This window comes from Pseudophryne corroboree, chromosome 1, assembly GCF_028390025.1.
Source record: "Pseudophryne corroboree isolate aPseCor3 chromosome 1, aPseCor3.hap2, whole genome shotgun sequence".
NCBI lineage: Eukaryota > Metazoa > Chordata > Amphibia > Anura > Myobatrachidae > Pseudophryne > Pseudophryne corroboree.
Window position 1 is genome coordinate 713,225,303 of NC_086444.1, and position 27,356 is coordinate 713,252,658.

The following is a 27,356-nucleotide window of genomic DNA, read 5'->3' on the forward strand; positions in this document are numbered from 1 at the left end:
AAACTGGCGCCCCATGTGGGACCACCTGTGCCAATGCAGCAGTTTATGGTCCCTGCAGTTAATCCGCCCCATGGGCAGATCAAATCTCAACTCCGTTACAGCAATTGAACCGGTCACTGACTAAATCTAAATCTCACTCTCGCCCACCTAAGACTATGACGTCTTCTAAACAGGCCATTACCTCCTCACAATCCACCGCTATCCCGGACACATCCTCTGAAGAGGATGGTGCATATACTGACCCCACAGACACTGACTCAGATGCTTCTGATGGGGAAGGGAAGTCAATGGTGGATGTCCCTGATTTGATTGAGGCTATCAGGCTCATTCTTCAGGTCTCTGATGAACCTGCGGCTGTCACTAAAAATCCGGACAGATTTAAACGGAAGAAGGTGGTTAAACAAGTTTTACCTCATTCTCAACACCTGGCTGACATATGTCAGGAATCCTTGGAAAATCCGGGAACGAAATTCACACCGCATAAGAGACTGTTGGCTCACTATCCTCTCTCTGTGGAGCTATGTAAAAATTGGGAAACTCCTCCGCCTGTAGATTCTCATGTGGCACGCATGGTAGTTCCTCTGCTCTGCCAGTAACTACCGTCACCTCTCTGAAGGAACAGACGGATAGACGTGTGGAGGGTTGTTTGAAAGTGATTTACACCCTAACGGGGGCTGTGCATAGGCCAACCATTGCAGCAACATGGGCTGCTGAAGCTGTTGAGGCATGGGCTCAGGCTCTAGAGACGGAGGTGCCTTCCAACAGATCTGAGCATACTCGACAATGTCTCTCGTATATTGCCACGGCTTCTCTGTACCTTAAGGAAGCGGCCTCCGATGCCGGGGTGCTCGCAGCCAAGGCTGCTACTACGTCCTTTTGGTTGAGATCCTGGTCGGTGGAAATGGATTCCAAGAAAGCCCTGGAGGTGCTTTCAAGGGAGACATTCTCTTTGGAGAAGACCTCAATAACATTGTGGCTGATCTGGCTACTGCTAAAACAGCTTGCCTACCTAGAACGGCTCCTTCCACTCAGAAGGTTAAAAGTAATTTCCCTCGGCCTTCTCGTCCTCCAGGTAAAGCAAAAGGTCAGGCGTACCCGAAGCAAGTTCGTGCTTCCAAACCTGCCAAGCCCAGACCGAAGCGGGCCTGGGCCGCTCGTCAGCCTGCTTCCAAAACTGACAAGCCTGCCGCATGACGGGGCGGGCCTCCCTCTGGGGGATCCCAGGGTGGGGGGTCGACTTCTAGGTTTTGCCCAGGAATGGTTGAAGACCACTTCCGATGCCTGTGCAAGGGAAGTCGTCACTCGAGATTAGGCCGTACCCTTCAAGAATCGTCCCCCTCATCGATTTTGCCTGACAGATGTTCCTCTGGACCCGACAAAGGCAAACACTCTGCATTCGGTGGTATATTCCCTCCTGACCACAGGAGTGGTAATACAGGTGCCTTTGGCTCAGAGAGACAAGGGGTTCTATTCACCGCTGTTTCTAGTCCCAAAACCGAACGGGTCCTCGTGGCCCATTCTCAATCTGAAGTCCTTGAACAAGTATGTGCGGGTCTCCAAGTTTTGTATGGAAACTCTGTGCTCTATTGTTCTGGCCTTGGAGCCTGGGGACAATATGGTCTCCCTGGACATGATGCCTACCTACATATTCCTATTGCGGTATCTCATTAGCAGTACCTGAGGTTTGCAGTGGGCAACCTTCATTACCAGTTTCGGGCGTTACCTTTTGGTTTGACGGCTCCACGAGTTTTCACCAAAGTAATGGCGGTAATGACGCCATCAAGGGGTCAGGATCCTACTGTACTTGGACGATTTTTTGATCCTGGCAAATTCCCCAGAACTTCTCCTGTGTCATCTAGATCTGACGGTCCAGTTCATGAAAGCCCACGGGTGGCTAATCAACTGGAAGAAATCCTCCCTGGTTCCTGAAAGGAGCATGGTGCACCTGGGAGCGTTATTGGAAACTCACAACCAACGGTTGTTCTTGTCTCAGAAGAAAGTCCTGTAGCTTCAGGACAGGATTCGATGCTTCTTATCTCGTCCGCAAGTGTCGATACATTCGGCAATGCAAGTGCTAGGTCTCATGGTGTCTGCTTTCGACATGGTGGAGTATGCTCAATTCCATTCTCACCCTCTGCAGAAGTTGATTCTGACCAAGTGGGACCGCCTGCCTCACCGAATCAGTTCTCACATTATCTCCTTGTCTCCGGAGGTCAGCCTATCACTGAGCTGGTGGCTTCAGGACTAACGACTGAGCAGGGGCCGTCCCTTCTGGGTATCCAACTGGGTCCTGCTGACGATGGATGCCAGTCTGCGAGGTTGGGGCGTGGTGTTGAAACAACACTCGCTTCAGGGTCGGTGGAATAAGGAGGAGTTTCTACTCTTGATAAATATTCTGGAACTGCGGGCAGTGTTCTAATACAGAACAGACCTAATACAGAACAGACCTGTTCAAGTACAATCGGACAACGCCACCACGGTGGCGTACATCAATCATCAAGGCGGCACTCGAAGCCGCATGGCAATGAGGGAAGTATCACGGATTCTTCAGTGAGCAGAACGGTATATGCCTGCCATATCCGCAGTGTTCATTCCGGGGGTCCTCAACTGGGAAGCGGAGTTTCTCAGTCGTCAGGACATACATGCCGGAGAATGGAGCCGCCATCCAGAGGTGTTTCAACTTCTCGTGGACAAGTGGGGCCTTCCAGATGTGGACCTGATGGCGTCTTGACACAATCACAAGGTTCCGGTCTTCAGAGCAAGGACAAGGGATCCTCAAGCAGCGTTCGTGGATGCTCTGTCAATCCCATGGAACTTTCAGCTGCTGCATGTGTTCCTTCGGTGTCACTCCTGCCCAGAGTAATACGGAAGTTCAAGCAAGAAGGAGGAAACCTGCTTCTGGTCGCTCCAGCGTGGCCCAGGCGGCTATGGTTCTCCGATCTACAGGGCCTCTCGTTGGATCGTCCCCTTCTACTTCCACAACGACCAGATCTCCTCGTTCAGGGCTTTTTTTGTTTACCAGGACTTGGCCCGTCTGGCTTTGACGGCATGGCTCTTGAAGCTTCCATCCTGAGGGCCAAGGGTTTTTCTGAGGCGGTCGTTCAAACTATGTTGAAGGCCTGTAAGCCGGCTTCTGCTCGGATTTACCATAGGGTCTGGAATGCTTAATTTACTTGGTGTGCGTCTCACAATCATGACGTTTTCAAGTTTAGCACGGCCAAACTGTTGGCCTCCTACAACAGGGCCTGGACTTAGACCTTCGTCTGGCCTCCCTCAAGGTTCACATATCAGCCTTGTCGGTTTGGTTTCAGAGAAAGATTACTGCCCTACCTGATGTTCATACATTCAGTCAGGGCGTGTTGCTAATTCAGCCTCTTTATGTACCACCTGTGACCCCTTGGGATCTGTCGGTGGTTCTGGAGGCCTTGCAAGAGTCCGTTTGAACCTCTTGCCTTTGCTGACCTTAAATGGCTTTCCCTTAAGGTGTTGTTTTTGCTGGCTATTGCTTTAGCTAGAAGGGTCTTGGACTTGGGTGCCTTATCCTGTAAGTCCCCCCATTTGATTTTCCACCGTGACCGGGCGGTTCTTAGAACGCGACCGGGTTATTTACCCAAGGTGTTGTCTTCCTTCAACCTTAACCAGGAGATTGTGTTTCCGGCCTTTAATTCTCGCGAGTTGTCTTCCAAAGAACGATCTTTTGATGTGGTACGGGCTCTCCCTATCTATGTGAAGAGAACATCCTCCATTAGGAAATCTGATTCTCTTTTTGTACTGTTTGGTTTTCACAAACGTGGCTGGCCTGCTTTGAAGCAGACCCTGGCCAGATGGATTAGAGTGGTGATTGCACATGCTTATGTGCAGGCCGGTCGTCCAGCTCCTGCCACTATTAATGCCCCTTCTTGGGCGGCCCACCATGGTGCGACCCTTGAACAATTGTGCAAGGCGCTACGTGGTCCTTAGTGAACACGTTCATAAGGTTCTATGCCTTCAGTACTTCCGCTTCCCAGGATGCTTCCTTTGGACGCCGGGTTCTTGTGCCCGCTACAGTGCGCCCCCCCCCCCCCCCCCCCATAAGGAACTGCTTTGGGACAGCCCCGATTTTTAATCCTTGTGGAGCGCAGTGTACCCTGCAGCAGAAAATGAGATTTATGGTAAGAACTTGCCTTTGTTAAATCTTTCTGCGAGGCACACTGGGCTACACAAGGCGCCCACCCTGACGCACTTAGCTTCTTTGGATTGGTGTGGCATAGCCGCTGACACCCTCTCCTGTGGTGTTTGGTGTAATTGGCTACGAGCGATTTGTCGTCTCTAGTACCTGCTACTGCATTGGGCTGGTTAACGACACTGAGCTCATGTGCACGGAGGCGGGGTTATAGAGGAGGCGGCGCTGTGCATCTTGGGAACGGTCAAAGCTTTGAGCCTGTTGGTGCCTCGGATCAAGATCCTACTCCACACCCCGATGTTAATCCTTGTGTACCTCGCAGAAAGAGATTTAACAATGGTAAGTTCTTACCATAAATCTCGTTTTTACACTTGTTTTGCACGCTATCTGTTGCTGTGAAGAGTGCAGAGAGGACAACACTGTAATACCACTATGTCAACATTACTGGGTTAGAGCTTTAACAGTAGAAAATGTGTTGTCGACATAGAGAATGTCTACATTCTGAATGTTGACATATACCACCACACTACATTTAGCAGATCAAGCCATGCAGGGGTGCCTCTTGAGAATGAACGTGAAAATTGTAGTGTCATACATAATTTACTCTTTCATGTCAAATAAAGCAGTAGTTAGAATTGTGTTAAATTCTTATTTTTAATAAATTGGTCTTAGTGTTACTTTAATCGTCATCTGCATCATGCATTCTTCTAAGGGTTCAAATATGGTCCTAACCATATTTGGGCAGTACGGGTGGTGTAATGGTTAGCATTACTGCCTCACAGCACTGAGGTCATGGGTTCGATTCCCACCATGGCCCAACTGTGTGGAGTTTGTATATTCTCCCCGTACTTGCGTGGGTTTCCTCCGGGTACTCCGGTTTCCTCCCACAATCCCAAAAATATACTGGTAGGTTAATTGGATCCCAACAAAAATTAACCCTAGCGTGAAAGTGTGTGCGTGTACATGTGATATAGATTGTAAGCTCCACTGGGGCAGGGACTGATGTGAATGGCCAAATATTCTCTGGAAAGCGCTGCGGAATATGTGTGCGCTATATAAATAACTGGTAATAAATAAATAATAACAACCAGAGTAAGTATTGCTGTCCTTCTTTTTTCTTTTTCTTTTTTTTTTTTACTCTTGTGACACATTTGTGTACAGTATTCACCAACCGGCCATATAGTATTTAGCCTTTTCTTATGCCTGTATAGACACCAGTCCATGATCTCCTTCTGGGACTAAGGGTAATCACTAATATTGTGTTACTCACCACCCATCTAATGAATTCAATGTGTTTGTATACTGCACAGATCCAGTATGTATTGGATTTACTGTAAATTATATTTGGATTGTAAGAAAATGCATGCTTTGTAACCATCCTATGTCCATGGCCACACTGTTGTATCTGTTACATGTCTCAGAGTCCTCTTATTAATCATCTGATTAATCAACTCCCTCATGCTCCAACTTTGAGATCTCTATAATATGAACTAAAGTTGCATCCTGTTTCATAAGTAAGAAGTCATAAAGATAAGTTTTTGTGTTCTTCAATACACCACATCACCAGATGCTTACATTTCTGTGTAGAGGAAAACTGGGAATCATGCTGCGTTACTTTTCTGTGTAGAGGAAAACAGAATCATGCTGCGTTGCTGCTTTCATAATGATATTTCTCTGACGTCCTAAGTGGATGCTGGGACTCCGTAAGGACCATGGGGATTAGCGGCTCCGCAGGAGACTGGGCACAACTAAAGAAAGCTTTAGGACTACCTGGTGTGCACTGGCTCCTCCCACCAAGACCCTCCTCCAGACCTCAGTTAGATTCTTGTGCCCGGCTGAGCTGGATGCACACTAGGGGCTCTCCTGAGCTCCTAGAAAGAAAGTATATTTAGGTTTTTTATTTTACAGTGAGATCTGCTGGCAACAGACTCACTGCAGCGAGGGACTAAGGGGAGAAGAAGCGAACCTACCTAACAGGTGGTAGTTTGGGCTTCTTAGGCTACTGGACACCATTAGCTCCAGAGGGATCGACCGCAGGACCCGACCTTGGTGTTCGTTCCCAGAGCCGCGCCGCCGTCCCCCTTACAGAGCCAGAAGCATGAAGAGTCCGGAAAATCGGCGGCAGAAGACTTCGGTCTTCACCAAGGTAGCGCACAGCACTGCAGCTGTGCGCCATTGCTCCTCATGTACACCTCACACTCCGGTCACTGATGGGTGCAGGGCGCTGGGGGGGGCGCCCTGAGGGCAATATATGACACCTTGGCTGGCAAATCTACATCATATATAGTCCTAGAGGCTATATAGATGTAAAATTACCCCTGCCAGTATTCCAGAAAAAGCGGGAGAAAGTCAGTTGAAAAAGGGGCGGGGCTTCTCCCTCAGCACACTGGCGCCATTTTCTCTTCACAATGCAGCTGGAAGACAGCTCCCCAGGCTCTCCCCTGTAGTTTTCAGGCTCAAAGGGTTAAAAAGAGAGGGGGGGCACTAAATTTAGGCGCAATAAGGCGATTCAACTTGCACATTCTGCGGCTGGACTGCCGCACCCTAATTCTGTAAAAGCCCATTCCACGAGAAAAGTGGGCTCTTCTTGGGCGGCTGCCCGAGGGGTCTCGGCTTTACAACTTTGCCGAGCTGTTACTTGGTCGGGTTAAAACATTTTTGTAAGAGTCTACAAGTTTGATACCCTGGCTGAGGAGGACCTAGAGTTTGCTCATTCGGTGCTGCAGAGTCATCCGCACTCTCCCGCCCGTTTGGGAGCTTTGGTATAATCCCCATGGTCCTTACGGAGTCCCAGCATCCACTTAGGACGTCAGAGAAAATAAGATTTTACTCACCGGTAAATCTATTTCTCGTAGTCCGTAGTGGATGCTGGGCGCCCATCCCAAGTGCGGATTGTCTGCAATACTTGTTTATAGTTATTGCCTAACTAAAGGGTTATTGTTGAGCCATCTGTTGAGAGGCTCAGTTATATTTCATACTGTTAACTGGGTATAGTATCACGAGTTATACGGTGTGATTGGTGTGGCTGGTATGAGTCTTATCCGGGATTCAAAATCCTTCCTTATTGTGTCAGCTCTTCCGGGCACAGTATCCTAACTGAGGTCTGGAGGAGGGTCTTGGTGGGAGGAGCCAGTGCACACCAGGTAGTCCTAAAGCTTTCTTTAGTTGTGCCCAGTCTCCTGCGGAGCCGCTTATCCCCATGGTCCTTACGGAGTCCCAGCATCCACTACGGACTACGAGAAATAGATTTACCGGTGAGTAAAATCTTATTTTTCGCAAGAAGATGGGGGATCTGGGCGAAGCATGTTTCAATCTCTGTATGAATAAATGCTTGAAGATGTAGAATTGTTTCTACTATTGCCCTATGAGTATATTTGGGATGTGTACTCTTTTGCACTTTGTGTAACTGCACCAAATGTTTTTATTGCGCACAATTTTATAAAGTCTATCCATTCCTAAAATAAAGATGTGTCTTCAGACCCCTTTGCAGAACTAGTTTAAAACTATTGTTTGATTACTAATGGCATTTATGTGTTGTTTTTTTCAGGGTCTGGAGCAAGCAGCCTCATTGGCAACATGGACAGAATGAGCTCTAGCATTGGTCAAGGAATAGACAGAGTTGGACCAGAAGTTGATAGAATGGGGATGGTCATGGATCGTCTTAGTTCTAGTGCAGTCAGACTTGCATCTGGCATTAGTTCGCCAATGGGCATGGACTATTCCGCCAGCCTTGATCGAATTGTTGCCTCTAATCTAGATAGGATGAGCACTGGTATGGGTTATGGTGTGGACCGGTTGGGCTCTTCAGTTGACAGGACTAGCTCCAGCCTAGAACGAATGGGATCAAGCTTGGACCGAATTGGCTCTGGTGTTGATAGAGTTGATGTTGCCATTGATCATTTAGGATCTTCATCATTTGGATCGAGTTTGGATCGTATGGGCCCTATAATAGACAGACTGCCATCTGTGGGCATCCTTGGCAGCAACTCCATAGCTAGAACGGGACTAGACCATATTGGCTCAAATGCCTTCGATAGAATGGGTACGATCCTTGGGATGGGGTCCAGTATGGGACAAGGTATAGGGTCAAGTTTTGACAGGCCAATGGACATCGACCAAAGCAATTTTGCGGGCTCTCCTGGAGGAATTGGTGCAGCTCGACTAAATACCCTGCCGCGTAAGGGATGCCAAATTTTTGTTCGAAATGTGAGTATGGCTTTATTTTTATTCCTTTCTTTACCATAATGCAACAGCTTGTGGAGGGCTGTTTTGGTGTGTTTTACATTATTAGACATAGAGGTTATCCATATTAAAACCTATTTTATTCCGTCTTTGCTGCATTTGGTTTTTACCAGATGAATTATTTTTCGATTTTTGGAGAAACACTTGATGCACGAACATACTCTTAATGCACTAACATTCTCAAGTTTGTGAGCAAATCCGTTAGATACAGATGTGTGTTCTCATACATCCGGCCTCAATACCCCATGCAGTGTGAGTAAGCCACCAGGTTCCATGCAACTCTACTCACGTCGGGCATCCTTTTTTTTGCAATGCGACTAAGGCGCATGAAGAGATTGTGCTGATTCATTTGATATGACACTTTGATATATTAATTTGAGGTGACACTTGTGTGTGAGTCCGTATACAGAACAGAACTTATATTGGAAAAAGCTGTGGCTACTACATTGTAGCACATTGTATACAGATTCAGAGACCCTGTTGCACACAGATATACAAGTTTCATATATCATATTAATCAGCACAGTCGTCTTATACGTCCTAGTCACAATGCATTCCGACTAAGATGCATTTTTGTCAAAAAAGACTCCCGATGCTAGAAGATTCTCACGTGAGCTGGCATGCCAAGAAGGGCTGTTTGGCGTGACTGCAGCAAAGATGTATGAGGACATATTTGTAGCTCCATAGTATTCATAGAATTATTGAGCAATGTTCAAAATGTGCAACTTACTGTAAGATAGGTATTTTAAATCAAGGGACTTATGTGATCTATAAATGTAGTACATTAAAGATAATACACTACAATACTGTATTAACATAACTTTATGCATTTAATTGTATGCTCCAAGGTACATTAATATTAAACGCACTTCCCTAATACTTAAATATTGCATTTTTCTCCGGCAGGGTCCACAGGTTATCCACAGGATAACAATGGGATATGATGGAGCGACAGCGGATTGGCACAAAGCGATCACATGCTTTCAGTCCTCCTAAGATGCAAAGGGCTCGTACATATATATCCCCGCCCACTGACTCAGGCAAATCAGTTTTCTGTTTGGTGCGGCAGGAGCCGGACCATGGTCACAGGGCTGTGTTGGGCAGCCCTAAGCTTTCCTATTTCTTTTTCATCCACTAGGGGTCACTGGAGTACTCTTGGGATATGGACGGTTTCCGTAGGAATATTTAAATTTAGAACACTCCACCCCTCCATATCCCCGAGTACCTCAGTGTTTTTTCTGTGCTCGAAGTAGCAACAGGTCATTGTGGCTGGGTCCACGATTCTTTTGAATAATTTTTGTTTTAAGCTTTTCTTTTTTCATACACATCCCTTTCCCCCTTCCAAAAGGCAGGGTCAGGGATAGTGCAAGCTGCTAATAGCAGCAGTGGCGTGTCGGTCCTCACTGAATGAGCTCCCTCACAGCCACACAGATCTCCTGCACAGGCTGGCCGGCGCTTGCAGAGAAGCCCCGTCGGAGCCTCATCACAAGCAGCAGGAGTCAAGGTATGTGAACGGGGCGGTCAGCTCCCGCTGCCGCCCCGCTGTGTGGGGACATTGTTACTGACGCCGGGATCCCTCTGCAGACGGCCGCCGCCGCTCCGGGCCCCACCGCTGCACGACCGCTGCTCACAGCGCTTCAAGACGCGCTCCCCGCTCTCAGTCCCTGCGCGTCCCGCTACCCGGCTCCCGCTGGCAGCCCCACACGCTGCGCTGCCCGCCCGCTCTGCTTCCGAAACGGAGCATGCAGGGGGGAGGGGGGGGGGCCTTACTGCACGGTGATTATGTAACAGCAGGGTTATTTACACAGAGGGGGCAATACAGCGGCATGAAAGGGTAAACCTGCAGCAACAGCAGTATGCTAGGCTGCAGGGTGATTTACACAGGATTTCATATAAATGGCACTTTAACCTGCACTGTGATTATGTGTGAGCATGGCAGCCATTGTTAACCATGCTTCCTGTGTCTTCCTGCTGTGATTCCAGAACGTTCCAGTACTACATCTCTACTCCACCGGAGGCGCAGGGGTGTTAGTGGGAATTTGGGATCACATTTCATAGTACTGGCCACGTGTACTGCACTTGGCCAGATATATATATATATAGAGACACCTTAGTACTATTTTACTGAGTCGTGCAAGTGTCTGTTTTGGTGTATTGTATTGTCTGTCGCCATAATGAGTAAGGCACCAGCAAAAACTAAAAAGCATAATTGCAAAGTCTGTGGCAGTGTGTTACCGGATGGATCTGCCACATGTACAGTATGTTTTGTGGATTCGGTTCCGAATAAAAATTCTGCTCCGGTTTTACAGCCAATTTCCTCCTCGGACCCTCCATGGGAAATGCTAGCCAATGTACTGGCTGGGTTGCAATCAGAATTGACCGCCGCTCGACAGGAGCGGCAAACGGCAAGATCTGAGTCTAGGGTGAGACCGCCAGAACTACCAGAGGGGTCTCAGCCTTGCGAAAGGTCCAAGGTAGACGGGATAAATTTCATATGTCTTATGATTTACCAGTTTCTGCTATGTTGCATTCTGACGATTCCATGCCAGACCTCACGGCACAAGATGAGGGTGAGGAGGGCGAAGTGGAGTCAGATAGTGAGGATTTTAACAGCTCAGGTATTGATAATCTCATCAGAGCGGTGCTTCAGTCTCTGAAGTTTACAGAAACTGAGGAGCCTCTCACAAATGATCAGGTCGTATTTACTAAACGACAAAGAACTCCAATAAGTTTTCCTGTGTCGGAGTCTCTTAATAAGATGTTAGTAGAAACACGACAGACTCCAGATAAACGGTTTTCTATACCTCGCAGATTTAAGTCTAGTTACCCGTTTCCAGACTCTGTGACATGTACATGGGAGAATCCACCAACAGTTGATTCGTCAGTGTCGAAGCTTACACAGAAATTAACCATACCAGTGCCAGCGGCTACTACGCTTAAAGACCCTTCAGATCGCAAAATAGAAACTATGCTAAAGTCCATGTATGTAGCAGCAGGAGTGCTGCTGAGACCTGGCTTGGTTGGTATCTGGGTCACTAAGGCGCTCATAGTATGGATAACAGAACTTAAGTCTGCCCTACATGACGAATACCTTTATACTTCTTGCTGATCAAATGTGTGAGGCTGCGGAGTATCTCTGTACAGCTTCTACTGACGTCTGTCAGCTCACTTCTCGTATTTCATCGTCGCTAGTTACGGCACGATGAGCACTCTGGCTGCTTTCTTGGCAAGCGGAGGCAGAGGTCAAACGAGGTATAGAGGCGTTACCTTACGATGGCAAGAAGTTGTTTGGTCCTGAATTGGACACATGGATTTCTGAGGCTACGGGAGGAAAGTCTGTTTTCTTACCATTGCCTCCACCGGTACCAGGAAGGAGGTACTCTGGACCTTCGTTCAAATCCTTTAGTCCTTTCGATGACGTGGCAGAGGAACAGCCACGCCTGGTAGACGTGGTCCTGGACGTGGTTTCCAACAAACCAACACAACTAGTCAGGACGCTAAGGTTACCGACAAGCCAGTGGCATGACGGGCTACCAGCCCATCTCGGTTCTCCGATTGTGGGAGCACGCCTTCAGACGTTCCAGTTGGCGTGGTTCCAGACATCCGTGGATGGGTGGATCCGCAATTTAGTGTTAAAAGGTTACAAAATAGAGTTCGATTGTCTTCCGCCACTGCGGTTTTTCAAGACCGGATTGCCTCTGTCGGACGACAAGAGGGCGGTTCTGCAAATTGCCATTCAGTCTCTACTGGATTCAGCAGTTTTGATTCCGGTTCCTGTACACCAACAGGGTCAGGGTTATTATTCCAGTCTGTTTGTGGTACCGAAGCCGGATGGCTCAGTCAGACCAATATTGAACTTAAAGGGTCTCAATCGGTACGTAACTTACTACAGATTCAAAATGGAATCTCTGCGCTCAGTGATTGCAAGTTTAGAGCCAAAGGAGTTCATGATTGCGCTAGATCTCAAGGATGCGTACTTACACATTCCGATTTGGCAGCCTCATCAGAGGTTCTTGCGGTTTGCAATACGCCAGAACCATTACCAGTTTCAGGCTCTACCGTGTGGCCTATCGTCAGCGCCTCGGGTATTCACCAAAGTGATGTCTGTGATGATAGCTCATCTCAGATCCCTGGGAGTGACAATAGTTCCGTATTTAGACGATCTGCTCATCAAAGCCCCGTCTCAACAGATACTTCTCCAACATGCGCTGCTAATGTACAATGTACTAGTTCACCACGGTTGGATTGTCAACTTCAAGAAATCACATCTAATTCCGTCTCAACGCCTTCAATTCCTAGGTATGATTTTCGATACGGTCAATCAAAGAATTTACCTACCACAACAGAAAGTACAGATTATTCGCCATCTGGTACAATTAGTGCTCAAGCCACGCACAGTCTCGGTACATTTGTGCATTCGCCTCTTAGGCAAAATGGTGGCGGCTTTCGAAGCGCTTCAGTTCGGAAGATTTCACTCGCGTCCATTTCAACTGGATGTGCTCGCACAGTGGTCGGGCTCGCATCTGCAGATTCACCACAGGGTGAGGTTGTCGCCAAGGGCAAGGGTGTCTCTGCTCTGGTGGCTCAAGGAACACAATTTAACCGCAGGGAAACTGTTCGGCGGCTGGAATTGGATTATTCTAACGACGGACGCCAGTCTCAGAGGTTGGGGAGCTGTAGTTCAAAATTGTCAGCTCCAGGGTCTCTGGGCGGATCACGAAAGATTGCGGTCTATAAATGTCCTGGAACTCCGCGCAATTTACAATGCGCTACGACAAGCAGTGCACATGCTTCGGTCTCAGACTGTGCAGGTGCAGTCAGACAATGCGACGGCAGTCGCATACATCAACAAACAAGGAGGAACGAGAAGCCGCATGGCAATGCGGGAAGTAGCTCGAATCCTAAATTGGGCGGAATACCACCAGGTGATATTGTCAGCAGTGTTCATTCCGGGAGTGGACAACTGGGAGGCGGATTATCTCAGCCGTCGGGATTTTCATCCAGGAGAATGGGCATTAAATCCAGAAGTTTCACATGTTGGTTCAGCGGTGGGGTTATCCTCAGGTGGACCTGATGGCGTCTCGACACAATCACGAAACGCTCCAGTATGTGTCCAGAACGAGAGATCCAAAGGCAGTGGCGGTGGATGCTCTCACCGTCGCGTGGCCGTACAGCCTCGTGTATCTGTTTCCACCGTTTCCGCTGCTCCCTCTGGTGCTAAAACGGATCAAAAGAGAGTCTGTCACAGTCATACTAGTGGCGCCTCATTGGCCTCGGAGAGCTTGGTTCTCGGATCTCCGCGGACTACTCGCAGACGATCCTTGGCCGCTCCCACTACGTCCAGACCTGTTACAACAGGGTCCGTTCCTTTACCCCGGCTGCGTTTGACGGGGTGGCTGTTGAGACCGCCCTCTTAAGAAGAGAGGGCATTCCAGAATCTGTTATACCAACCATGTTACGAGCTAGGAAGCCGGTTACGGCAGCTCATTATTACAGAATTTGGCGTGCCTATATAGGTTGGTGTGAAGCTCGGAAGTTTCCGACATCATCTTTCAAGTTATCCCGTCTTTTGTTATTTCTACAGACTGGTTTAGATGTAGGACTGCGTTTATCTACACTAAAGGTGCAGGTATCTGCTTTGTCAATTTACTTTCAAAGACTATTGGCTCTATTGCCGTCTATACACACTTTTCTGCAAGGTGTCCTCAGAGTTCAGCCTCCATTCATTCCACCTACAGTGCCATGGGACTTGAATCTGGTTTTAAATTTCATACAGTCTTCATATTTTGAACCCTTACAGCAAGTGGATATAAAGTTTCTCACTTGGAAAACAATTTTTCTTCTAGCCTTAGCTTCGGCAAGGCGTGTTTCAGATTTGGGTGCCTTGTCATGCAAGCCACCGTATTTGGTGTTTCATGATGACAGAGCGGAACTTCGGACGAATCCCGTTTTTTTTTACCAAAGGTAGTGTCATCTTTTCACATCAATCAACCAATAGTAGTTCCTGTGTTGACATCACATTCGGGAACTCTGGATGTGGTACGCGCTTTACGCGTTTATGTATCCCGAACGTCTACAGTTCGTAAGACGGATACGTTGTTTGTTCTCTACGATGCTGCCAAGCTGGGTTGGCCAGCGTCTAAGCAGACCTTATCCAGATGGATAAAACTGACCATACGTCAGGCTTACCTTAATGCTAGGTTACAGCCGCCTACATCAGTAACAGCTCATCCCACACGTGCTGTGGGAACTTCATGGGCAGCTGGTCGTAGAGCTTCTACGACGCAGCTTTGCCGTGCGGCTACATGGTCTTCAGTGCACACGTTTGTGCGCTTTTACAAGTTTGATACGTTTTGCGGCATCAGCATCTAGCTTTGGCCGCCTAGTGTTACAGGTGTCAAACAGCTCTCCCGCCCACGAGGGAAGCTTTGGTACGTCCCAAGAGTACTCCAGTGACCCCTAGTGGATGAAAAAGAAAATAGGATTTTGGTACTTACCAGGTAAATCCTTTTCTTTGAATCCATAGGGGGCACTGGACGCCCACCCAGAGCAGTTTTACCTGGTTTGTAGTAAGCTCAGGGGATCTTATGGTAACACCTTTTCACCGACTGGTTCAAATTATCAAGTTCTATCGGTTATGGTGTCAACTGTTTAGTTGTCAGTAACGTTATGTGTCAACTTCGTTGTTGTCCGTTATGTTATATGTAATACTCCATTGTCAACCTCTCTATAGTTCCTGTTCAGCTCAGTAAAAAACACTGAGGTACTCGGGGATATGGAGGGGGTGGGGTGTTCTAAATTTAAATATTCAGTGCCCTGTTCCTACGGGAACCGTCCATATCCCAAGAGTACTCCAGTGCCCCCTATGGATTCAAAGAAAAGGATTTACCTGGTAAGTACCAAAATCCTATTTTTATTTTTATAGTCTTACTACATTGTTTTTGAGTGATCTTTCCTAACAGCGTCTTACACGCATATCGGAAAGAATCGCTCCAACAACTCTCCGCCAGGTCGCAACAACGCTTACCCACGGTACAAGTGCTGTTTCGGCGGGCGTCTGTGTCAGATATACTAGCAGATCCAGCAGACGTTACCAGGCTGTGGCCGGAGCACATGGAGAAGGTAAGGCATCGGTTCCACTTAGAAGGGGAATACGGACACAGCCACACTGTTTTGGGAGGAGACTACCAAACAGCAGCTGGCGCGCCGCCACCACGCGTGCTCCAGTGCTAGGCCTTAGGGATCATAAGGCAGCAGGATTAGTTTGAGGCTGCAATCCCTAGGGTTGATGTCAGCGGTGGGGAGTCAGACGCTGTCCTGGTCTCCCCTCCCCCCAGTTCATGACCAGTTTCTGCGCGTCTCCCAGCATGAACTGATTGCCTCGCTTCCATCTCGGACGCTACCACGAGGGGGTCTCGGTCGCAGCATAGACCGCTGCGTCTGTGTACACTAAGCGCTACCGCGAGGAGACCCGGTCGCAGTACAGGCGTCCCGTATGACCGGTGCGCCTGCATGCATAGTGCGTCTGTGTTCACGAAAAGTTCCCGGAGCGGCAGGATCCACTCAGCGTTCGCTAATGTATTGATCGATCTTGGAAGTGAGGGGAGTCTCCCTGTATCCCACTCTACTGAGTACGGGTTATACAGCGCTAAGTTTCTATCTACTTTAGTATGAATAGTTAAATTTAGTGCCTATTGCATATGAATCTGTGTACACTACTGTTTTTCTTCGCTATGCGTCTGAATACGTTAAGATCTGTATAAAACAGAAATCAGTAATATGTACTCCTATATACTTTACAATGTGTTTGTAGTTATTTTGCTCATATGACTAATATATAAATGTGACTGACTGCTAGTGTGATTACTGACTTTATATATGTTTGTCAGTTGATCTTCTGATCCTCAGTGCATGAGTAGGGTCGGATTGATATCACTTTAGAGAAATGTGTTAGTCACAAATGGTGTAGTATACTGTGAAAGTGCTGATTATTTATGTCTAAAAGCTACAGCTGTGTCACACTGGATATGTCCAATCATCTGATGTTGGAAGCTAAGCAGTGGTGGGCCTGGTTCGTTTTCGAAAACCACCTGGGAAACCAGGTGCGGTAAGTACCAACATTCATATCATGTTGTTTTGTATTATCCTCTATGATCTGGTACATGGTTTATATGTAAAATGGTTTGCTGTTCAGCATAATACATCCCTGATCTACGTCAGGTATAGATACCATGTTTACACAGACCTTGTCCAGTTTAGCTGGAAAGTTAATTCTTACAGCTTCAATACCAGGAAACTGTTAACCCATATATGCAGCTCCTTACCTACGGTATATCCCTAACAGCTTTTCCAAATAAGTCAAGCTGATAAACCGAGTTAAAATAAATCATCACTTTACAGACTACGCAGGATAATTCATCAGTCGAAGAAAGCTCTATATACTCTACTTCGGCACACGAAGAACAGATAAGAGTATCGGCTCAGTAAATAAACTGAAAAAATAAGAGCAGTAAAGGCTAGTCTGTTCATAGAGGCAGCAGAACCTGGGTTAAAAATAAGGCACCCTTATTTAAACGTCCCAAAACACGAACAGCTGAGAATCGGGAAAGTGTTTGGGCTACGTTCCAATATCCTTTTCCAGCTGGGGACTGAAAAAAAAAAAGGGGGGAAGTGCCTCCTAAAATAAGTATGCATACTGGATAGTGCAAAAACCTATATGGCTGCTGTCAACATCAAAAGAGTAATGGTTTTCAAAAAACCATAATGTCTCTGTCTAGGGCAGTCATAAGGCCAGCCATGACTTTAGCTGGCATGGATACAAATAGCTGCCCGGGCTGAGGTACTGGAAGATGGTTTTTCTGTACCTGCAAGGGAGCAGGAATCCCATATAAGTTTACAAACAGGCAGTAAAGGTATATGGGTTACGCTTTTGGGGCATCAACCTTAACAATAGCTGCTAACAGGTCAATTTGCGTAATACAGGCAAAGCTGATTCAGAATCAAAGGAGGTTCTGGGAACTTGACTTTGGTTTAACGTCTCTGTTGAGTAAGCAGATAGTGGGGAGTCAGGAGCAGACTCCAAGAAGATCACGTTTCCTTCCATATAACCCCTAGTTAGGGGTCTGGTTTAGGCCTTTTCGGTCATAAAGGAAAAGCATTAGGTTCGTAACAGTGACCAGAGGGCCATCTTCCAAACCAGAGGATAATCCATCAGCATGATGGTACAGGCCTTTTTCTGGGGGAGCCCAGAGAAAGGGGGCCAACCTCTTAGGTTGCACAGATCTGGTAACAGATGCTGGGGTACAAGAAGCGGTAGCTCTAGTTTATGATTTCCTTTTCAAGAGCATCTTCCTCGAAGATTCTTCAGCTCCAGCCCGTTCCCGGCAAAGGCGAAGATAAGGGGATTGCAGGCCGTTCGGAAATGACTTTTTTCAGGAGTAGTCATCCCGGTAACCCATTACTCCAACCTGGGGTTGATTCGGATGGATTATTTACTCCATTCTCAATCTCTAAAATCCTAAACAGATAGGTCTGGGTACCACGGTTCACATGGATGCGCTCCATAGTTGGGTAAGGAACCAGTATATTACATAGTATCCCTGGATAGTCAGGATGCTTAACTACAGGTTCCTATAGCACTGTCCATCAGTGTTAGTTCAATGTTACCATCCTTCGGCAACATTCAGTTTTAGGTCTTACCCGTTGGGTAACCACAGCCCCAGAGTATGTTCTAAAATAAATTATGGCAGTTTATCGCTGCAAGCAGGGGATAAAAAAAATTGCCACCTTTTTTCTGGAACAAATATAGGCAAGGTTTCTGTGTCATCCCGAACAGACAATAACATGTCTGTAGAGGTACAGGTGGTTCATAGATGGGGCAAGGTAATTCCTGGTTCCGTCACAACGGATGACTCACAGGGAGGCTGAACTGAATCAGTCTTCAGAAAGTATTTACCTTGGGCTAAGATATCCAAGGCACAGTCAAGGACACAGGAGGTTCTAACACAGTCGAACAACATCAATTCACGCAGCATGCGAATGATGGGTTTGATGGTGTCAACATAGGTGGAGTATGAACAATTCCACTCAAAACTTCTGCAGCTTCTGTCTACAGCCGCATCACACCTAATGGGTCCAATCTCATCTGATGTTGGAAGTCAACCAGTGTTGTGCCTGATTAAAAACCAGCATTTTGGGCCACATACCATGATCATGGTTCGGGCAAGGGACATTCCTAAAGGAAAAATAGTCCAGATCCGCAGGGTGCAGCAATGGCAATAGTGTACCTCAACCTTCAGAGACGAACACGCAGCTAAACAACAAGGAAGGAGGTAAGTTACATACTAAAGTGTGCAGAACTCCATCTTCCAGCCTTGTCCGCAGTTTAGGACTGCTGGAACGAATACTGGAGAGTAGACTTTCACAGTCGACGCGCCATTTAGTTAAGCGAATGGGCTTTACACCCAAAAGTCGTTTCAGACTCTGGTAGACAAGTGGGGTTTGCCAGAGAGAGCTCTCAGGACGTTCCATCTGCAAAAGACCCACACAAGGGTCAGGAACAGGGGATCAGGTAGTGATCTTTGTGTACGTCTTTTCGATAAAGTGGGAATTTCTTTTCACTTGTGTGTATCCTTGGATCATCCTGCTACCACAGGACGGTGAGAAAAATACAACAAAGGTGCCTTATCTTTTTCCTCCAATCATCCTGCTACAGGGTAGTGAGGAGGATAAAAGAAGCGATGGGTGCCGTAATTCTAATATCTCCGGCTTGGCCAGAAGGCGTTGATACACAGATCCGCAGAGAATGTCGATGGATGCTTCATTTCTGATTCCTCAAACGCCCAGATTTGCTAATGCAGGGTCCTTGTTATCACAAGACATCTGGATCAGCGGTGTTTTACGGCGTGACTCTTGAAATCTATATCCTGAAGTCAAGAGGATTCTCACAGGTAAATCATACAATGTTCAGAGCAGGAAAGACTTCCTCGGCTCATATTTACCACTGAATATAGAAAGTCTATAATCATTGGTATAATGGAAGAATTATGGACCCAAAATCTTTCAGAATTTTTAGGGTTCTAGCATTCCTTCAGGCGGGAGTGGATAAATGTTAAGGATGGCTTCCTTGAAAGTGCTAGTGTCAGCATTGACTGCATGGTTACGAAAGAAAAGGGCATATTTTCAGGGAATGCTGCATATTCAGCCTTCCTTTTGTTCCGCCTACGGTGCGTTGGGACTGTAGTCTAGTCCTCAAAGCCCTTTCAGTTGCTCCATAAGAACCACTTAAAAAAAAGTGGATCTTAAATGGTTAACAGCTAAAGTTCTCTTTCTGCTGACTATGGCATCAGCCAGAAGAGTATCAGATTTAGGAGCACTGTCATGTTAATCTCCTTTTCTGATATTTTCCAGATAGTAATTCTCAGAACTAGATCTGGGTATCTTCCTAAAGTGGGGTCTAAATTCCACCTTAATGAAGAAATTGTAGTCCCGGTTTTTTCAGGTATCGGGAATTTCTTCGGGAGATGCGTCGCTGGACGTAGTCCAGGCTTTAATCCAGTGCCACCAAAAAGACAGATTCTCTCTTCATTCTCTACTGATTTCACAAGAGAGGATGGTCTGCTACTAAACAGAGGCTGGCAAGATGGCTTCGAATGATGATTTCAGAAGCATATTCTTAAGCTGATCTCCCTGTTCCGGCTAATGTTGCTGTTCACTCTACTCGTAAGGTTAGGTCCTTCATGAGCAGCACAGCATGGTGCTTCAGCAGAACAGATAGGTAAGGCAGCCATATGGTCTTCCATTAACTCACTCATAGACATTATGCCTTGGATACTTTTGCCTCTCATGATGCTGAATTCGGGCGAAAGGTTCTTCTACCAATCGGGAACGTCCCCACCACTAAAAATTGCTTTGGAAAGTCCCATTGTTATCCTGTGGATAACCTGTGGACCCTGCTGGAGAAATATACGTTATGGTAAGAACTTACCATTGATAACGGTATTTCTCCTATTTCCACAGGTTTCCACAGGGATCCCACCCTGACACACCTGATTTGAGACTCTTTATACTCACTAAACTCTTCCCTCATGTGTGTTGTTCTCACCTGATTAGGGCTCTACATGATGCTCCTGCCTAAATGCTTTGGAATACAACTGATTTGCCTGAGTCAGTGGGCGGGGATATATGGACGAGCCCGTTGCATCCTGGGAGGACTGAAAGCTTGTGATCGTTTGGTGCCAATCCGCTGTCGCTCCATCATATCCCATTGTTATCCTGTGGAAACCTGTGGACATAGGAGAAATACCGTTATCAACGGTAAGTTCTTACCATAACGTATATTTTTACTGTAGTGTTTGAATTTTGTTTATGGTGTTTAACTTAATAATCACCATTTTAATTTTAGTGTAGTATATTTGTGTTCCTAAAATTGTATTTCTCCGGCTGGGTCCACAGGTTATCCACAGGATAACATTGGGATATGCTGGAGCGACAGTGGAAATGGCACCAAACGGTCACGAGCTTTCTGGCCTCCCAGGATGCATCGGGGCTTCTCCATATAATCCCGCCCACTGACTCAGTCAAATCAGTTTTTTGTTTGGTGCGGCAGGAGCCGGACCATGGTCACAGGGCTGCAGTTAATAGCAGCCTGAAGCTTTTATTATTTTATTTTTATAGTCTTACTATGGTTTTTTTGAGTGACTTTTCTTAACAGCGTCTTTAACGCATGCTAGAAAGAGTTGCTCCAACAACTCTCCACCGGGTCGCAACAACGCTTACCTTCGCGGTACAGTGCTGTCTCGGGCGGCGTCTGTGTCGGATGATTCTAGCAGGTCCAGCAGACATTACCAGGCTGTGGCCGGAGCATGGGGAAGAAGGTAAGTCATCAGTTTCCTCTTACTAGGGGGTTCTGGACACGGCTTCACTGTATTGGAGGAGACTACAAACAGTGGTTGATGTGCAACAGCTCTATGCTTTAAGGATCATAGGTGCCAGGACTAGGTTGAGGCTGCAATAAGTTTAAGTCAACGGGGGGAGTTAGACGCCCTCCTGGTCGCCCCTCTCCCAAGTTCATGACCAGTTTCCGCTTCTCCCGTCCATGAACTAATGACCTCACTTCCGTCTCAGACGCTACCACGAGGGTACTTGGTCGCAGCTTAGATGCTGCGGTTATGTACACTATAGTTGCCACCTAGACCGAGTCGCAGACCGTAGCGTCTGCATACACTTATCGTTCAGTGAGCGTCTGTGTCTCTCATCAGTTATCAGAGCGGCAGTGTACACTAGTAGCGTCTGAATCCACTCAGCGTCTTTCGAGCATATTGAGCGATCATGGAAGTGTGGTGACTCTCCCTGTATCCCACTCTACTGAGAAAGGGTTATACAGTACTAAAATTCTTTCTACTTGTTAGTATGAATTGTTAATTTTGGTACACATTGCATATGAGGCCTGTACAGTACTGTTGTTTTCTGCATAATTATGTCTGAAATACTTGTTATAAGAGCTGTTATAAAAACACAAATACAGTAATTGTACTCCTACTTACTTGTAAAGTAATGTTTGTGATTGGTTGATATTCTCATATGACAATGTCTAATATTTAACATGTGACTGACTGCTAGTGTGATGGCTGACTTTTATATGTCTGTCAGTATTGTTTCGGAACCTCAGATCAGGTGCACGGATTGTGGTCAGATTGATATCACTTCTATATCTATATAAGTGATTTTCAGTCACAAAAGAGTGTAGTATTTGTAAAAATGAATTATTTACCTTGTCTGTGAGCGGCAAAAGTGACAGGGATACTTCAGGGCCCTACACCCTTAACATGCTTATCTGGTATAGTGATTTTGCATGGAATAGCCCAGTATCTTACTTATGAGGGGCAACGCCCTGAAAGAGGGGTGTGGTCGCACAGACCTTGTCTGCAGTTGCTGACAGATTAGCACCTGCAGTTCCACCCCCATGAATAGGTTACACTATTAACCCATACATGCAGCTCCCTCCTTAATGGTTTGGTTTCAGCAGCTTTTACAAATAGCCAGGCTATTAAAACCAGGGTAGATACATCCATGTTACAGACTACACAAGATGAATTCAAATACCCCATATGATGATCAGATATAGCTGACCTTATTGACGCATGAAGGTTATTCTGTCTCTGGAAGAATCAGCCAAAGCAGTGTCAAAATCTAAGGGACCTGTATTTAAACAGTGCTCCAGTGCATACTTGCCTACCTGACCCTCTCCATGAGGGAGAAAATGCTCTGTTCCTGGACTTTCCTGGTCATGTATGATTGCCATCACCTGTGATGAGCTAGTTAATTGATAAGAAAGGTGTTTCACTACAGGTGATGGCAATCATACATGACCAGCAAAGTCCAGGAACAGAACATTTTCTCCCTCATGGAGAGGGTCAGGTAGGCAAGTATGCTCCAGTAATGCAATGGCAGTGTGTGGTACTTATAAGACAGTATCTGTTGAGCAATGCTAAAGGTTGTGAGTTCAGGCCTGGCCTGGAGCAGCTTTGTTAACTGTTTTAGGGATTCTTACTATCCCTTTCCAGCTGCGGACTGTTCAAAAAGAGAAGTTCCTCCTAGAGTAGATGCACATGTTGTTCGACTTGTGTGTAAATCTATTTTACCATTGCCGTCTACTTCACTAAATGATGTCACAGATAGAAGAGTAGATAGTTTCTTAAAATAAATATATATATATATATATATATATATATATATAATATATATATATATATAATATATATATATATATATATATATATATATATATATATTCTCTCTCAGGGGCAGTGACGAGGCATGCTATGGCTTTATCCTGGATGACCAGGGCAATGGTAGAATGGGGGAGGAACTAGAGAATGGTCTCTCCCTTCCTACCAGGGAGCAGGAGTCTTATCTAGGCTGTATAAGACAGGCTGCACAATATTTGAAGAAGCAGCAACTGATATGGGTACGATTGCTTCTAAAGCATCAGACTTGACAGTAGCCGCTCGTAGAGCAGTTTGGCTACGCACTTGGAAAGCGGATGCAGAATCCAAGAAAGCTTTTGAAGCGTTGCCTTTCACTGGTGATATTTTGTTTGGAAAACAATTGACATATATTCTAGAATCGGAAGCTGAATCCAAAAAAGTCAGATTTCCGGCTAGTTATAACCCTAAGACTAGGGGTGCAAAATTTCGGCCATTCCGATGGCAAGGCAAAGCAAAAGCGAAAGAGGAGTCTAAACAACCCCAGTTCAATAAATCAGCCAGGGGTAGGAAGCAATGGGCTAGTAGAAGGTCAGCTTTCAAGCCAGAACAGAAACCATCAGTCTGAGGGTACGGGCCTCCGCCTGGAGGATTCCAGGTTTGGGGGCCGACTCCTTCAATTTGCACACATATGGCAGCAGTCGACGACAGATGCTTGGGTGCAGAAGGTGGTATCTCTCGGTTATGGTTTCCCCTTCAGGAGGCAGCCGCCTCAGAAGTTTTTTTGCACCAGCCAGTCTCGAATAGAATCGAAAGCCAGGGCCTTGCAAGAAGCAGTTTAGAAATTGCTTCAGTCTGGTGTAATTGTCCCAGTACCCCGACACAACGGGGACAGGGTTTTTACTCCAATCTTTTCTTGATTCAGAAACCAAATGGGTCGTTCCGACCAATCCTCAATCTCATAATGTTAAACAAATACATTTGGGTTCCAGGGTTCCACATGGAGACGTTACGCTCCATAGTTTTGGCCATGGAACCGGGAGATTACATGGTATCTCTAAATATACAGGATGCTTACCTACATGTGCCCATAGCACGGTCGCATCAATGTTACCTGAGGTTTGCTATCCTCCAGAAACATTTTCAGTTCCAAGCTTTGCCCTTCGGGCAAGCAACAGCACCCAGGGTGTTTACCAAAATTATGGTGGTTATGGCAGCTTATCTCCGCAAGCAGGGGATAAGAATTTTTCCATACCTTGACTATCTTTTTATCCTAGCACAATCGCAGGAATTACTTTTGAGCCATTTTCAACAGACAATAGTTTGTCTACAAAGACACGGGTGGCTCATAAACTGGGAAAGGTCGTCTCTGAATCCGTCACAACGGATGGTTAATTTGGGGGCCATATTGGACTCAGGTCTACAGAGAATTTTCTTACCAGAGAAAAAGATATCCAAGGTGCAGGTAATGTCTCAGGAGTCGTTGCACAGTCAGACAATGTCAGTCCATGCAGCAATGCGACTGTTGGGTCTGATGGTGTCAACCTTCAACATGGTGGAATATGCACAATTCCACTCCAGGCCTCTACGTCACCTTATTCTGACCAAATGGAACGGAAATTATCAGACCATAATTTAAAAAAAAAAAAAAAAAAACAGATGATAAATCTCCTGGTAAACGTAAAAAGGTCTCTAGCTTGGTGGCTACAGACGAACCAGTTAAACAAGGGGAGACCCTTTTGAATAAAGGAATGGCAGGTCCTGACAACAGATGCCAGTCTTCAGGGCTGGGGAGCGGTGCTCGAAAGCCTTTGGTTCCAGGGAAAATGGACCATAAGGGAAAGTCGCCTGCCAATAAATCTGTTGGAAATAAGGGCCATATATATATGACTCTAGTTCAGGCAAAGGACAGTTTGCAAGGAAGTCCAGTCCAAATCCGCTCAGACAATGCAACAGCAGTAGCGTACCTCAATCATCAGGGAGGAACTCACAGCAAAAGACTGGTGGAGGAAGTAACTCACTAAGGTGGGCAGAGCTCCATCTTCCAGCATTGTCAGCAGTGTTTGTTCCAGGAGTACTGAACTGGGAAGCAGTTTTTCTCAGTCGACACACCATTCAGGAAACCGAATGGGCAGTACATCCAGAAATGTTTCAGACCATAGTAAACAGATGGGGTCTGCCAGAGATACATCTCATGGCATCTCGTCTGAACAACAAAGTTCCATTATACGGATCAAGAGCAAAGGATCCTGGAGCGATCCTTGTAGACGCACGGTCGGTGAATTGGAAGTTTCATCTGGCATATCTGTTTCCTCCAATCTCCCTGTTACCCAGGGTAGTGAGAAAAATAAAGCAAGCAAAAGGAGCCATAATTCTAATAGCTCCAGCTTGGCCCAGAAGGCATTGGTACACAGATCTACTAAGGATGTCTGTGGAAGCTCCAATACTGCTCCCTCAACATCCAGATCTACTAATGCAGGGTCCTTGTTATCACAGCCATCTGGATCGTCTATCTTTGACAGCGTGGCTATTGAGACCTCTATCCTAGAAGCTAGAGGATTTTCAAAACAAGTAATTCAAACTATGCTTAGAGCAAGAAAGCCTTCTTCAGTTCGTATTTATCATCGAATATGGCAAGCCTATATTCATTGGTGTAGTGAAAAAAGTTTGAATCAAAGATCTTTTAAAGTATCCAGGATTTTGGATTTCCTTCAAGCAGGATTGAATAGGGTTGAAAGTAGCTTCCTTGAGAGTTCAAGTATCCGCATTAACTGGTTTCAGAGAAAGATTGCTGACTTACAGGATGTGCGTACTTTCAGGGAGTTTTACACATTCAACCTCCATTTGTTCCTCCTGCTGCTCCCTGGGATTTGAATATAGTTCTTAAAATCCTTCAGGGACCTCCGTTTGAACCACTTAAGAGAGCAGATCTTAAATGGTTGACGGCTAAAGTGCTCTTTCTACTGGCAATGGCGTCAGCTAGAAGAGTGTCAGATTTAGGAGCACTGTCGTGTAAGTCTCCTTTTCTAATATTTTTATCCAGATAAGGCAGTTCTCAGAACTAGATCTGGTTATCTTCCGAAGGTGGTTTCAAAGTTTCACCTTAACGAGGAGATTGCAGTCCCAGCTTTTCAGGTATCGGGACTTTCTGCGGGAGAAGCGTCGCTGGACGTGGTCCGGGCGTTAAGAATCTACGTAGATCATACTAGTGCCATCAGAAAAAGTTTTCCTCTTCATCCTCTCTCCGGATTTCATAGAAGAGGATGGCCTGCTAGTAAACAGACGCTGGCAAGATGGCTCCGAATGGTAATTTCAGAAGCTTATTCTCATGCTGATCTCCCTGCTAATGTCTCTGCTCACTCTACACGTAAGGTAGGTCCTTCATGGGCAGCACAACATGGTGCTTCAGCAGAACAGATTTGTAAGGCAGCCACATGGTCTTCCATTAACACATTCATTAGACATTATGCCTTGGATACTTTTGCCTCTCATGACGCTGAATTCGGGCGAAAAGTTCGCCGGTCTAGTCAGGAGCGTCCCCACCACTAAAACTGGCTTTGGGAATCCCAATGTTATCCTGTGGATAACCTGTGGACCCAGCCGGAGAAATAGACGTTATGGTAAGAACTTACCGTTGATAACGTGATTTCTCCTATGTCCACAGGGATCCCACCTTGACGCACCTGATTTGAGGATCTAGACAATCACTAAACCTCTTCCCTCTTGTATGGAAGGGTGTGCATGTATCTTCTTATCGCCTGAATAGGTTTCTACCTGATGCTCCTGCCTAATTGCTGTGGAATAACTGATTTGACTGAGTCAGTGGGCGGGATTATATGGAGAAGCCCCGATGCATCCTGGGAGGCCAGAAAGCTCGTGGCCGTTTGGTGCCATTTCCGCTGTTGCTCCGGCATATCCCAATGTTATCTTGTGGATACCTGTGGACATAGGAGAAATCATGTGATCAACGGTAAGTTCTTACCATAACGTCTATTTTGCATGCCTCCCACCTCACATTCTGTGCTAAGGGACATTTTCTAAAATAAATAAAATATTGAAGTCCAAAGCCAAGAAATTAAGTTTGTACAGTACTTTTGTTTAGAGCTATTAGTTTCAGCTATAGTAGAAAACTGCAATTCCTCCGGTGCTGTGAGCAGGTTATACTAAGGCGGGGACTTTCTAAAGTGGACAACCCTTTTTAACCACTAAACCAACGCTCCCCCCCCCCCCCCCCCCCCCCCCTCCCA

The 27,356-nt window shown here is 46.3% G+C and overlaps 1 protein-coding gene across 1 annotated transcript in view; it reads left to right on the forward strand.

Moving 5' to 3' along the window:
* HNRNPM (heterogeneous nuclear ribonucleoprotein M) overlaps window positions 1-27,356 on the forward strand; it is a 304,130-nt gene that overhangs the window by 262,518 nt on the left and 14,256 nt on the right. The window contains exon 14 of the mRNA XM_063915138.1: window positions 7,710-8,368. Within this exon, the coding sequence (XP_063771208.1) occupies window positions 7,710-8,368 (659 nt within the window). The remainder of the gene's footprint in view (window positions 1-7,709; window positions 8,369-27,356) is intronic.